At 43.9% G+C, this 13,962-nt stretch overlaps 1 protein-coding gene across 2 annotated transcripts in view; it reads left to right on the top strand.

The window, feature by feature from the left end:
• Positions 1-357: 357 nt before the first annotated feature.
• LOC137353629 (uncharacterized) overlaps positions 358-13,962 on the top strand; it is a 33,047-nt gene continuing 19,442 nt past the window's right edge. For both annotated transcript variants that reach the window (XM_068019981.1, XM_068019980.1), the window contains exons 1-2: positions 358-632; positions 1,087-1,425. In XM_068019981.1, coding sequence (XP_067876082.1) covers positions 593-632; positions 1,087-1,425 — 379 coding nt within the window. In that variant the 5' untranslated portion in view covers positions 358-592. The remainder of the gene's footprint in view (positions 633-1,086; positions 1,426-13,962) is intronic.

Below are 13,962 nucleotides of genomic sequence, written 5' to 3'. Positions count from 1 at the left end.
GAGTTGAGTGGCGCTGAGTCAAGACAGTTGCAAGTTGGAAAGAAAGACTTGGCTACGAGTTTATAAGAGGCAGGTATTCACAAGTCAGCACCTCCTGGGATTTCCTGTGACATTGAAAGCAGCTCAGTAGAGATGGACAAGCAGCGGGACCTGGATCTGCATAAACTAATTATTCTCTTAAGTATAGTAAATGTCTTGGTATTTCCACTACAGACTCTCGCCTGTGTGTGCCTCGACCGGAAGCTAGATCTGGGTTACATTCGTAGTCATTTCACCACTTTCCGTCCCATCTAAAAACTTTTTTTAAATCTTGAAATTTCGCAAGCGGACCGATTATAACACCCCGAGCCGGACGGATCTCAGTCCACCAGCCAGATTTCACAATCTCAATTCAATCTAGAAGCCACAGCGCCAGTCACTAGGTGACTGAGTTCAATCAATATGAGCGGAATCAGGCATATCGTGCGATGATATAGCGGCAGTGTTGGGAGAGGTCGTTGCGGTGCGGAACCTGAGCAAAACCACAAACTCGTCGGGCTGACTGGTCAACGGAGATGTGTCTGCAGGCGAAGCATTTCAGAGATAGGCCAACATGAACAGGTTGACGTGGCTCCTATTGATGTGGCTGAATTGTAAGTACTTTATCTGTCTGCCGGTCTGGCCATCTAATTGCTTAGCTGTTTGGATTCATCTTATTTTCTAGCCAGTGCACCCATATATTTGTGAAAATATCGATGTATTTATTTATTCATTCATTGGATCCCAATCTGAACATCCACTGGATCCCTGTCCAGATCTGTGGATCTATGATACTCTGTCCATTGATTTTCTATCTCTATTCACTTCTCTATAATTGTAACAACATTGCATAATGTTACTGCATTATGTTTGATAGAATTGATGAGACTGAAGTGCTTTAGAAACATTATAGTGGACAGACTGGTGAATATCACGAATGGTTGTGACACGGGTTGACTGAGTGGATTTACCAAAAAAAAAGACAAAAACTGGAGCGGTATGGCGGATTACAGATCCGCACTATCTGAACGGTGCAATAACCCCTTGACTCGGTCTTTCCCGGTACAGATCATTCCAGCCTGGCTCCTACATCATGGACAATAGCACATTCGGGAGAAGCGGTGACCCTGATATGTGAAATACAAGACGGATCAGATCTCCTGTACTGGTTTATACAACTTCCCGGACAAGCACCAACTACACTGCTATATCATCATGCCTCGGGCAACCGGGTGAGCTACTTTAACAGTTTCGGGCCTCGCTTTTCTCCCTCATTTGACCCCTTCACCCGCAGCTCTCAACTCGGGATTGCAAATGTCAGTGTTTGGGACACTGGAATCTATTACTGCGCCGTCAGAAAACAGGGCGAGATGAAGTTTGGGACAGGAACTGCCTTGACAGTTACAGGTAAGAAACCAACTTCTCTCCCACCTGAACAGGGGAGTTTCTAAATGCTGAAAAGCTAGAAACAGTGGAGACCCAAAGAGACTTGGTGGGGAAGGGCGGGGGGGTGGGGGGTTCAGGTAAACAGATCATTAAAATGTCAGGAACATGTACAGAAAATAATCAAAAGGCTAGTGGAATGTTGGCCTTTATATCGCATACACAAGGGGGTAGGAGTCTTGCTACATCTACACAAAGCCCTGGTTAGATCACACCTGGAGTTACTGTGAGCAGTTCTGGGCACCACATCTTAGGAAGGATATCCTTGGAGGGAGTAGATCTATTAGAATGATACCTGGACTCCAAGGGTTAAATTACGAAGAGAGATACAAACTAGGATTGTATTCCATGGAATTTAGAAGGTTCAGGGAGATGTGATTGAAGTTTTCAAGATATTAAGGAGAACAAACAGGGTAGATAGAGAGAAACTATTTTCACTGGTTGGGGAGTCTGGGGATAGTCTAAAAATTAGAGCCAGACCTTTCAGGAATGAAATTAGGAAACACCTCTACACTCAAAGGGTGATAGAAGTTTGGAACTCTCTTCCACAAATGGCAATGGATGCGAGATTAATTGTTCATATTAAAACCCAGATTGATAGATTTCGAGGTCCTGAAAGGCGCTATAGAAAAGCAATTTTTTTTCTCGACCTCAGGGTCCAAAGCACTTTACAGCCATTGAAGTGTAGTCACTGTTGTAATGTGAGAAATAACTTGGTACCAGGGAGATCAGTCACTCGGAAAATAATCGCAGATCCCATTACCTTGAAATGAAGCCGAGCCAATATCCATTTCTCAACTCATGTAAGAATACGCCTTGCTGGTCCTTCACCTATTTAATAGCGACAACTTGGAACCTCCAGTTAAGACAACAAAGGAATTGCACAGAAATGTAATGAATATCCCTGTGTTAATATTTACATAGGACAATTTTAAGGTCAAAGCGTTCCCCCCCCCCCCCCCCCCCACCCTAAAATAAATCAACAGAATCAGGAAAAAGAAGGTTGGAGATCTGTAACAGTTCAGCATCTATCTGAGAGAGAAATCCTATATAATACCCATAGAGGCAGGCAGATCTCCTATTCTACATATCTCTCAGCATTTTCTGCTCTTATTTCTGAATTTCAGACTTTTTGTTTATTTATTCCTTAAATGTTTGATATATATGTGTATTAGAATAACACAGCAACAATCTAGTCAGAAGCAGTTTCCCCAATTCTTTGCTCTACATCATTATAGCTATAGAATGTCCCAGCATTTGAATTGGAACATATTCTGAATAGCGATCTAGCAATGGGTGATATAAGTAGATAGCTTTGTTAAACTCCATGATAAAATCTCCGTCATTTATCTCTGTCTGTAATGTGCCCTGGTAGTGGGGTTTCAGATTGACCAGCACCGTTCAAACAGAAACAAAAAAAGTCAATTTCGTAAAATTGACAGCAAATAAGCATTTAACAATCGAGAAACCTTAGAGTGCTTTTGAGTTAATTCGGATAATGGCTTTGAACTGCTTGAGGAAGAATAACTTTGTTGTCTGTAATCACCTCGTTCATAACCGCCTTTTACATGAATCTTGCGACAGAGAGCAACTACCGCACATAATAAGATTTAAAACAGATGCCTGAGAGTATGTTATAGGCTGAGATCTATTCTATAGAGTTCAATGGATTATACGTAGATTATATTGTGGGCCAGATTTGAAGAAGAAGAAGAAAAAATAATAACATCCGAATGATGCATGCCATTCATAATGCTCAAATTGCCCAAAAACATGCAGGAAGAGATATCCCCTGAATTGAGAATTACCACTAGTTAATGACTAGCGCCTCTGCACCATTAACTTTGCGAAAATGATATCTAGCACTGAACCTCCCTGTGACTTTTGTGAAGTTGTTGTTTTATACAATAGTCGCTTATTAAACTCGCCACGGAAAGTTATCTAATAATTAGTCGTGTAAGTATCCTTTAAATGAAGTTCTGATAATTGTTAATGACTGCCACTCAACCTCTCTCACCCGGAAAGTAACGGATTATCAATGTGCAATCTCATTTCTTCAGGTTGTGAGATGCTTCAGGAGAATTTAAAAATGTGACATTTAAAATTTTTATGTTTTTGGTCTTACTGGCTATTTTCTCTCTCTTTTAATCCAATCTTTCTTTTCCTCTGAAGAAGGGTCACTGACCTGAGACTTTAACTCTGCTTCTCTCTCCACCGATGCTGCCAGACCTGCTGAGTATTTCCAGCATTTCTTGTTTTTATTTCTTTTCCTCTCTTTATTTCTCTTTCTGTATCGGGTTTGACATTGAATTCACCCATTCTAAATCACGTTACTTCTCAGCCCTTCCTCTGTTTATTTCCCAACCTATAAACCTAATTGTTTAAGGAGATACTTGTCTGCCCCATTGTTCATCAAACACCCAGATGTCCTGATTCCCTCACTGTGCCATTGTCAGCTCACACTTCCAGCAAATTGATGTGTACAATGTTTTGAAAGCTCAAGGTGTATGAACAAGTGTGGAATGGAACATCCTTCAAAATCCCCGCCCCATTGAAATCTGGCCCGTAATGTTTGCCAAGGAGTGAACTATAGGCTGGCACCTAATGAAAATGTTCGGATGAATTACAAGCAGAGGAATGGATACATAGGAGCAAGTTACAAGCTAAAAGTTGTTTGAGTGGTTTGGAAAATTTATATATCAGATAATAGTCATTCAGGAGCAAATTTCAGGCTGCACTTTAATTAATGAGTCTGGATGGATTTCTGTAGAATAATTGGTACCTGGGATTAAGTTATAGACTGGAACTTAACTAAGGGTTTTGGATAGCTTATGTGAAGAATAATGGAATGAGTTATAGGCTTGAAATTCAAGAAAAGTTCAGATGATTTAGACACAGGAATGGGTCTTCAGCAAGCGTCTAATTTAGAGTGTAGTTATCTACGGCAAATCTTGTGGAGTTTGTGCACTCAGACTGACAAACAGACACAGTATCAGGCAATATATACATTTCATTTTTGAGGTGTCCATGCTCTTTACACTAGATATTCTTGGCGTCCAGCTGATTACTCTTATGTGAGACCTATGTTCCTGCGAGGGCTGTCACATGCCCAGATATCTAGGCAAAATTCATTATAATAACTGCCTATTAAATTCAAAATAATAGCTGCAAATCAAAAATATATTTTGTGAAATCACACAAGATGTTTGTATTTGAATTGAATGGTTTGGCTCCTGCATCAGACATCTACCAGGCAATAATCAAAAATTTAGAATCATAGAATGGTTGCAGCCCAGAAGGAGGCCATTCGACCCATCGTGTCCATGCCAGCTCTCTGTAAGAGCAACTCAGCGAGTCCCACTCCCCGCCTTTTCCCTGTAAATTTTTTTCTCTTCAGATAATTGTCCAGTTCTCTTTTGAAAGCCATGATTGCATCTGCCTCCAACACACTCTGAGGCAGTGCATTCCAGATCCTAAGCACTTACTGTGTAAAAAATGTTTTCCTCACGTCGCCTTTGGTTCTTTACCGATCACCTTAAGTTGGTGTCCTCTAGTTCTCGACCCTTCTGCCAGTGGGAACAGTTTTTCCCTATCGACTCTGTCCTGATCCCTTATGAGTTTCGTTAGAATTATATAAAAATCAACTGGAAATATCGTCTGTGAGTAAAGTCAATTTTTAACCCAAATCCACTGTGAAAAAATTAAAGAAACTCATAGCAAGTTTATAAAAGATTTTTTAATTTTCCTGAGAATTGTGTCTTTATACCTTTTGTATTGTGTGCTTTTATGGTGCAAATATGTATGGTGTACAAAAATGCTCTGAATATGTATTTATGATGTTTAATTATGGTCTGCATATTTTTGTATTCTCCATTGGAAGAAAATAAAAATGGGAACTTTTTTACGCTCTTTAATTTATGTTCAATCTTATCCCATCCTATTCTCAAACTATTGAGTCTTGCTTGGCACGTTCACGTCTCATATGCAAACCTAAGCAGTAATTTTTTGGCAGGCTGTTAACCATGGATAGCTTGATCACATACTCAAGTCAATGTCCCGATGCAAACACTTTCCAGCAGGGATCAATTGATAGCCATTATGAATGGGATCCCTTCACCTTCCTAACCTATGGCACAGAACTAATAATTATACCCTTGTGGTTTGCTGTATTTTCAGTGGTCATTAGGCTATGACAAACAGTGTGATGTAGAATAGTATGTGTCATGGAACACTTGGTTTCAACAGATCATTTTAGTGAATGAATTACAGGAATGCATTGAAGGGTGTGGTGGTGTAATGTGTCTGGAGCAGTAATCCAGATGCCTGGACTAATAATATATGAATTCGAATCCCACCATGGCACGTTGAGAATACGAATTTAGTTTAATCGGAAATAATTTTTAAAAAACAGTCAATATCAATAAAAGTGACCATGAAGCTATTGGGTTGATGCAAAAACCCAACTGTTCACAAATGTCCTTTAGGGAAGGAAACTTGTCTGGCTGATATGTGACTGCTGTTTCATATCTATGTGGTTGCCTCTGAAAATGTCCTCCATAGTGATCGAGCAAGCTCCTCAGTTGTATCAAAGCAGTTTAAGAAGGAGGTCCACTTCCTTCTCAAGGGCAACCACGCCAGTCACACCCACATCCCATGAATCAATTAATTAAAATTATCCCAATTTTAAACTTATTTAAATAATGGTACATTTAGTTTTTTTCAAAGGATTTATGAAATTTTATTTGTCTGTTTATGGATTTATTGCTGTACGTAGCCAGTGTGCTTGTGGTATTGTCTATTTCCGATAGACTGCAGAAGCTATCCCTGTCTGTAAGTGAGCACATGAGGATATTTAGGAACAGGAGATCAGGTGAGCCCAGCCAGTGAGTGTTGGGCAGGAGGAGAGTGTCACAATTGATCCTCACTCGTCCCTCACACAGGACCCACAAACATGAATTGCCCTCTTACTTTTAATTTTTAAATTTCTTAAACTCGTGTCCCCTCAGTCTTAGAACAAGGGACTACTTGACTGGATCAACTTTGTCAATTCCTGTCACGAACATGAAAACATCAAATTCAATTGCTTCAACGTCACTTGTCTAAAGATAGCCAGCCTAAATAATTAACAGCACAGAAACAGGCCAGTGGGTCCCTGCCAGTCTTTATGCTCCACACGAGCCTCCTTCTAATACTCTTCAATCTAGCCCTATCAATATGTTCTTCTATTCATTTCTCCCTCATGTGCTTTTTTTACTTCCCCTTAAATATACCAATGCTATTCACCTCAACTTCTCCTTATGGTAGCGAGTTCCATGTTCTAACCACTCTCTGAAGTTTCTCCTTAATTCTCTATTGGATTTATCAGTGACTATCTCATATTTATGGCCCCTAGTTTTGGTATTCCCCACAAGTGGAAACATCGTCTCTATGTCTACCTTATCAAACTCTTTCATAAACTTGAAGACCTCTGTCAGGTCACACCTCAGTCTTCTCCTTTCTAGTGAAAAGAGCACCAGCCTGTTCAATCTTTCCTGAGACATTAAAATCGCTCTAACTGCCCTTCAGCTAGGAAGAATTAAAACCGCCAGGGTTTCTGCTCCTAACCACAACCCAGTTACCTGTGCTGGAAGGCATGGTTCAGTAAAGAGCAAATGAAAACCAGATGAGGCATTGTCGTGAGGTCCACCATGGTGGAAATTGCTTGCTGATACTTGGTACCTTGTGAATGATGGGCACTTAGGTGAGGTACTGCAGGGTGCCGGTTTCCACAGTAATGCACCACAGGAAGAAACAGCGGCTTCAGGAGGCAGAGAAAATGGAATTATTGGAAAAATAAACTTCACAGTGTCAGAATGGCTGGTTTTCTCATGCAGCTGAAACCCTTAAACAGAAAGTTCCAGGTTGTTGACCTAGATTCATGTACAATGAAAAATTGATGTTTGTGGTTTCCTTTAAACTCTTGGGCAGGCCAAACTGGTTTTCATGATAATATAAGTAGAATCATAGGATGATATAGCAGAGAAGGAGGACATTCAGCCCATCATGCCTGTACTGGCTCTTTGAAAGAGCTATCAAATAATCTCATTCCTCTGCTCTTTCTCATAGCCCTGCATTTTCTTCTTTTTAGATTGGCAGAGCATGTGACTCTTAATCACAGGGCCATGTGTTTGAGCCCCACTCTGGGCGAGTTTGACTTTAAAAAAACCTGTTTCCCCCAGCGGAGAGGTCAGTTACCAGGGGGCACAGATTTAAGGTGGTTGGTAGAAGGATTAGAGGGGACATGAGGACAAATGTTTTCACCCAGAGGGTGGTGGGTGTTTGGAAGTCACAGCCTGGATCAGCAGTGGAGTCAAAAACCCTCAACTCATTTAAAAGGTACCTGGACATGCAGCTGAAGTGCTGTAACCTGCAAGGCTATGGACCAGGTGCTGGAAGGTGGGATTAGATTGGGCGGCCAGTTTTTTCCCCCGGTGCAGACACGATGGGCTGAATGGCCTCCTTCTGTGCCATAACTTTTCTATGGTTCTATGCTTATCCAATTCCTACCTTTCAGATAGTGCATTCCAGATCACAATTACTTACTGCATAAATTTCTTTTCCTCATATTGACGCTGGTTCTTTTGCCAATCACCTTAAATCTGTATCCTCTGGTTACTGACCCTTCTGCATTGGAAACAGTCTCTCCTTATTTACCCAATCAGAACCATTATGGGTTTTGAACTGCTGAATCAACTATCCCCTTAGCCTTCTCTAATCTAAGCAGAACAACCCCAGCTTCTCTAGTCTCCCTACGCAACTGAAGTCTTTCATCCCTGGTACCATTCTAGTAAATCTCCTCTGCAACCTTTCTAAGGCCTTGACACCTTTCCTAAAGTGTGGTGCCTAGAATTGAACACAGTACTCCAATTGGGGTCTAACCAGTGTTTTATAAAGGTTTAGCATAGCTTCCTTGCTTTTGTACTCTATTTCTCTTTTTATACAGCCAACTAACATGTCTGCCTTTTTAATAGCCTCCTCAACTTGTCCTGTCACCTTCAAAGACTTGTGTGTGCACATCCCAGGTCCCTCTGTTCCTGCACCACCTTTAAAATGGTACCATTTAGTTTATATTGCCTCCCCTCATTCTTGCTACTGTTACGACCCGGTGAGAAAGGGTCTAGGGTTCCCTCTCAGCCTTCACCTGGTCTAACCATAACAGGGTTTAATTTTTAAAATACCATGTTTTTAGCTCCCCCTTGGTGAATCCTTGTTCACCGCTTTCTAATTCACAGGCAAAGACCAGCACAAACAGGTTTTCTTAGGTTTAAAGAAAAGGTTGACATTTATTAAACTTAAACTCTAATTCGGTTGATGCCGATGGATACACGATGCGCCCACGCTCGTATGCATACGCGATACACACATGCAAATAGAGACAGAAAAGAGCAGAAGAAAAATAAAGTGGAAACATTTGAGGCAGAATCTGAAGAGTTGTTGTTACGGTTCTTTGAGCTCGCTGTAGAGTCCTTGATTGTTGGTAGATCTTGCTTTTCGTTGGGGCCCAGAATTCTTTTTAAACCTTGTTCGCTGTAGGAGACTTTTCTCTTTTGGGGTTCATGTGTCTTCAGTGGATTCAGAGGCTTGTGAGAAAGAGATGGGAGCAGACAGGAGAGATCTTCTCAGTTCAGGAACAACAGACACTCTCCGTTCAAACTCTCTGTGGCCAGTTCAAATGAAAACCCTGGAACAGCCAGGTAGTCATGTGACCAGCTGGTCTAACCAGTCCTGGCCCTTGTGGATTGTATCCTCCTTTGCAGGTCCTGGAATGCGCTTCCTCACCTTTGATGTCTATTAGTATATAAATGTTTTGATTCCAGCCATGGCTGATCTGTTTAACAAGTCATTTCCTCGCTCCAACAACAATTAAAAATCAATGTTCATGACAAAATTGATGTGCCTCATTCTTGGCAGGTGGGGGCCTAGCGTGACACTACCAAAATGTATCACCTCCCACTTCTCTGCATTAAATTTCATCTGCCTTGTGTCTGCCCATATGTCCTCCTGAAATCTGTTACTGTTCTCCTCATTATTTACTATAATTCCGAGTTTCAAGGCATTGACACACTTTGGAATTATGCGCTGTGTAACTCAAGTCCAGGTCATCAATATATATCAGAAAGAGCAGTGGTCCCAACAGCGACCCCCTGGGGACACCACTACACACTTCCCTCCAGTCTGAAAAACAATTGTTCACCACTACTCTCTGCTTGCTGTCTCTTAGCCAGTTTTATATCCGTGCAGCCACTGTCCCTTTAATCCTGTGGGTTTCAGTTTTGCTAACAATTCTGTTATGTGGTACTTTATCAACTGCCTATGGAAAGTCCATATACACATTAACTGCACTACCCTCATCCATCCTGTCAATTACTTCATTAAAGAACTCAATCAAATTCATCAAACATCATTTGCCTTTAACAAATCTGTGCTGGCTATCATTTATTCATTCATATTTTTACAAGTGTTAATTAACTTTGACCAGGATTAATGGGGGAAATTTTAACATGAGTCAGCATGTGGGTTGGGGTCGGGTGGGGGGAAGGGGTGGGGTGGGGTGGTGAAATCCTGAAATTCCGGAAAAAATGTGAGTGCGTTGGGAAGCTTGCACCTGTAATATTCTGATAATTATCAAGGCTTAGTACAGAGTATATAAGAGTCTGACGGTTAAAGTATTCTACACATGTTGCATCTAAGACTTCATCTATAACTCTCCAGGAGGTTCTGTGCCAATTACATGACATCACTTCCTGTGATGATGCACATAGTCTATTTACATAATACGCCTAGTAACAACCCAATGTCCACTATATTACATGATACTACTGCACCAACCTGTAGGCTTCTGCATTTCACTCCAGTGTGTTAGGCTGTGTGCATGCAGCCCCCCTGGGAGTGGCGGGTTGTCAATTTCAATACGTTAATCTCTCAATTAAAATGATATTGATGCGGGTTTTGCCATTTAAATTTGGGTCCACGGGTTTCTCAGGCTTCCTGTGACACGCTAGTGAAAGTAAGGAGAGAACACAGCCACAGTTGAAGGAGATGAAACTATGACAGGAATATAGGCCAATAAGTACACAGTATTCCCAGCTCCTTCCCTATCTGTTTATGTAAAAGTATATGTATTGAGAGGTTACCTAGGAGGTTTGGAGGTCTGATCTGCACTTGGGAGCCCTGATCTATCAGGTCAGTATGGGTGTCGCTTACGCTGTGTTATTTTAGATCTCAGATGAGCACCAAGATGATCCCCAGCAGCAGCAGCAGGACGTGCAGCAGCAGCAACAGCAATAGCCTGATGTTCACAGAGCTGCAGCTGCAGAGGAGAGAGGGGATCAGCAGAGAAGGTGCAGCTTGCAGAAGGCTCTACAGAGGATAAGCTGTTTATCGACATGCTGGAGCACGAGTATCTCAGGAAGCTCAGAGTGTCACGTCAGGCGATGGCACACGTTTGCATCCTGCTGGAAGAAGACCTGCTGCCAACTGGACCTGGTAGCCACACTTTACCAGTGGCTGCCAAAGTCACCACCGTCCTCAAGTTTTTTTTGCCTCTGGATCCTTCCAGGCCTCTGCCAGAGACATTTGCCGGATCTCGCCGTCGGCAGCACACAGATGTCTAAGACAGGTGATTGATACACCTTTGCCAGGGCTGCTGATTACGTGAAGCTTGCCAGTGGTGACACCAGTCAAATTGAGCGGGTGCTCAGGCTTGTGGCTCTGGTTGATGTCCCACAGGCATAGGGGGTCATTGACTGCATACATTGTGGTTTCTAAGGCACCCATAGATCACAGAGGAATGTTCATCAACCATAAGGGCTTCCATTCCATCACTATGCAGCTGATGGGCAACCAGAAAAAAGATCTTTATGTAGGTGTGCACAATATTCCCAGGCAGCTGCCATGTTGCTTTTATCTCAAAGCAGTCCAGCCTCCCTGATCTCTTCCCACCTGGATGCAGACTTATTGGCCGGCTGCTTGGAGACAAGAGATACCCACTTAAAACGTGGCTGATGCCACCTCTCATAAACCCGAGGAACGAGGCCCAGGAGCAACACAACAAATACCACATAACCAGCAGACGTGCCATCGAGAAAACATGCTGAAGATATGTTTCAGGTGCCTGGACAGATTTGGAAGCCCCTTCAGTATAAACCAGCCAGGATTTTCAGAATGGTTGTGGTCTGCTCAAAACCAGGTCTGGCTTTGGGTCAGAAACCTGCCTCCGGTGGGAAGCTGATTCAGATTGCAATTTTCAGATCGGTAAGCCCTTAATTGGTGTGGAGACGGGTTTCCTGTTCTCTTAGAGCCAGTGGGATTTAAAATGGCAGTGGGTCAGATCAAGAGTGAGGCTCATGTAGACTTCCACAGTGGCCATCACTGAGGGAGAGATCTACCTTCCAGAGCACCAGAGGGAAGCGAGATGTCACAGGGATACTGGAGGCCTGGCGCTAGGGGCAGGGCAAACCCTCGCTTCATCGATGCCTACCTGGATCTAATGCTGGAGGCAGTGAGGTAGAGGAGGGAAGTCCTCTACCCTGAAGGCAGCAGGAAGAAGCCACTCATCGTTCAGCAGGAGCACCTCTCTGCTCAGTGCTTTCCCCCTCCTCTCCCTCTTCCTCCTCCTCTCTTACCTCCTGTTTCTCCCTAATGAGCTGTCTCCTTCCAGGGCCTCACTGTCCTCAAGGTCCACACCTCTCTGGGTGGCACAGTGGCGCAGTGGTTAGCACTGCAGCCTCACAGCTCCAGTGACCCGGGTTCGGTTCTGAGTACTGCCTGTGTGGAGTTTGCAAGTTCTCCCTGTGACCGTGTGGGTTTCCTCCGGGTGCTCCGGTTTCCTCCCACAGCCAAAAACTTGCAGGTTGATAGGTAAATTGCCCCTAGTGTAGGTAGGTGGTAGGAGAATAGTGGGGATGTGGTAGGGAATATGGGTTTAATGTAGGATTAGCATAAATGGGTGGTTGTTGGTTGGCACAGACTCGGTGGGCCGAAGGGCCTGTTTCAGTGCTGTATCTCTCTATGACTCTCTGTTATGGAGAGAACAGCAGATCAGTACAATGGTCTGAGACCATTGCAGGAGGGTATTGGAGGGAACCAACCAACCGATCCAGGCACTGGAATCTGGCCTATATGTGACTCCAAACCCACAGCAATGTGGTTGACTCTTAATTGTCAAGGACAGTTAGGGATGGGCAACAAATGCTGGCCTTGCCAGCGATGCCCACATCCCATGAAAGAATACAAAAAAAAAACACATCTTCAGGAATGTAATGGCCTGCTCAATGGTTGGCCTACTGAGCGGGTGGCATTGGTTGTATCACCTCTGTCTGGGGTTCTGATAAAGGGGTCGGTAGCCATCTCTTCCCTTATCTGCTTGGATCCATGCACTTTGGGGAATGGAGTGAAGCATCGAGACAGCCTGGACTGGTGGAAGATGAAGGAGTCATGGCAGTTGCCAGGGAAGCGAGAGCACGCACAGAGGAAGCTGTTGTTGTGGTCACGGACCAGTTGGTTTGTAAGGCAGTGGAATCCTTCCTGCTGATAGATCTCACTGGCCAGTCACTGGGCTCCTCGATGGCTACATGAGTGCAAGTGATGATGTCCTGTACCCGGGAGAATCCAGCAATGGAGCCTGAACCCAATGACCTTGGTGCCTTCACAGGTCCATCTGTGTCAAAGTGGGTGTAGTCCCCTGCCCTCCTGAAAATGGCATCCATGACCCACCTAATGACTTGATGAGCTGCCGACTGCAAGATGCCACCTAGGTCCACAGCTGAACCCTGGAACAACCTGGTTACATAGCTGTTTAGGGCGACAGAGACCTTGAAGGCTGCAGGTAGGGGACTGCCTTGGGGGCACCGAGGCCTCAGGTCATTGTGGTTCAGAGGACAGGACTGAGAACATCTGCCTGGATAGACGCAGGCTCCTAGAGTACTGGCTCTCTGCCATTTGCAAGGAGCTGACTCGGGCTGTGCACTTGATGTCTTGGCACCTTCCTCTCCTTGCAGCCTCCCGTTAGTCCTCCTCTGGGCTCCTGCTGTCCAGGAGGTTGCATCTGCTGAAGCTCATCCTGGCTGCTCTGTCCAATGTCAGAGTAACCTGTTCCCATCTGAACTCCCTCAGCAGAACTCGTTCATTCACCAGGCCTTCCCCTGCCAACGCCAGCTTCCCAAGTGATGCCAGTGGCCTCACCTCCCTCTCCAGATTCCTGCCATTCACCACTGAGAAAAGCAGGTCTTACAACTCCAGCAATAGTCACTCTCTGGCACTTTGGAAGCAGCTGAGCTTAACTTTGTGCCTCTGCCATAGCCCTCATGGCCGCCCCATCCTGCGCCTGCTGTGTTCACGTCCTGAACACCCTGCCATGTTCCCTCCATGGCATCCTCCCTGTTCCCAACATATAAAAATTAAAACCTGCTGCTGACAAGCCCGTTAATGAGCTCTTCAATAAGCTCCAGGAAATTAATTGGA

The sequence above is a fragment of the Heterodontus francisci genome, chromosome 41 (assembly GCF_036365525.1).
Source record: "Heterodontus francisci isolate sHetFra1 chromosome 41, sHetFra1.hap1, whole genome shotgun sequence".
In the NCBI taxonomy this organism is placed as follows: domain Eukaryota; kingdom Metazoa; phylum Chordata; class Chondrichthyes; order Heterodontiformes; family Heterodontidae; genus Heterodontus; species Heterodontus francisci.
This window is presented reverse-complemented; position numbering and strand designations above follow the sequence as displayed.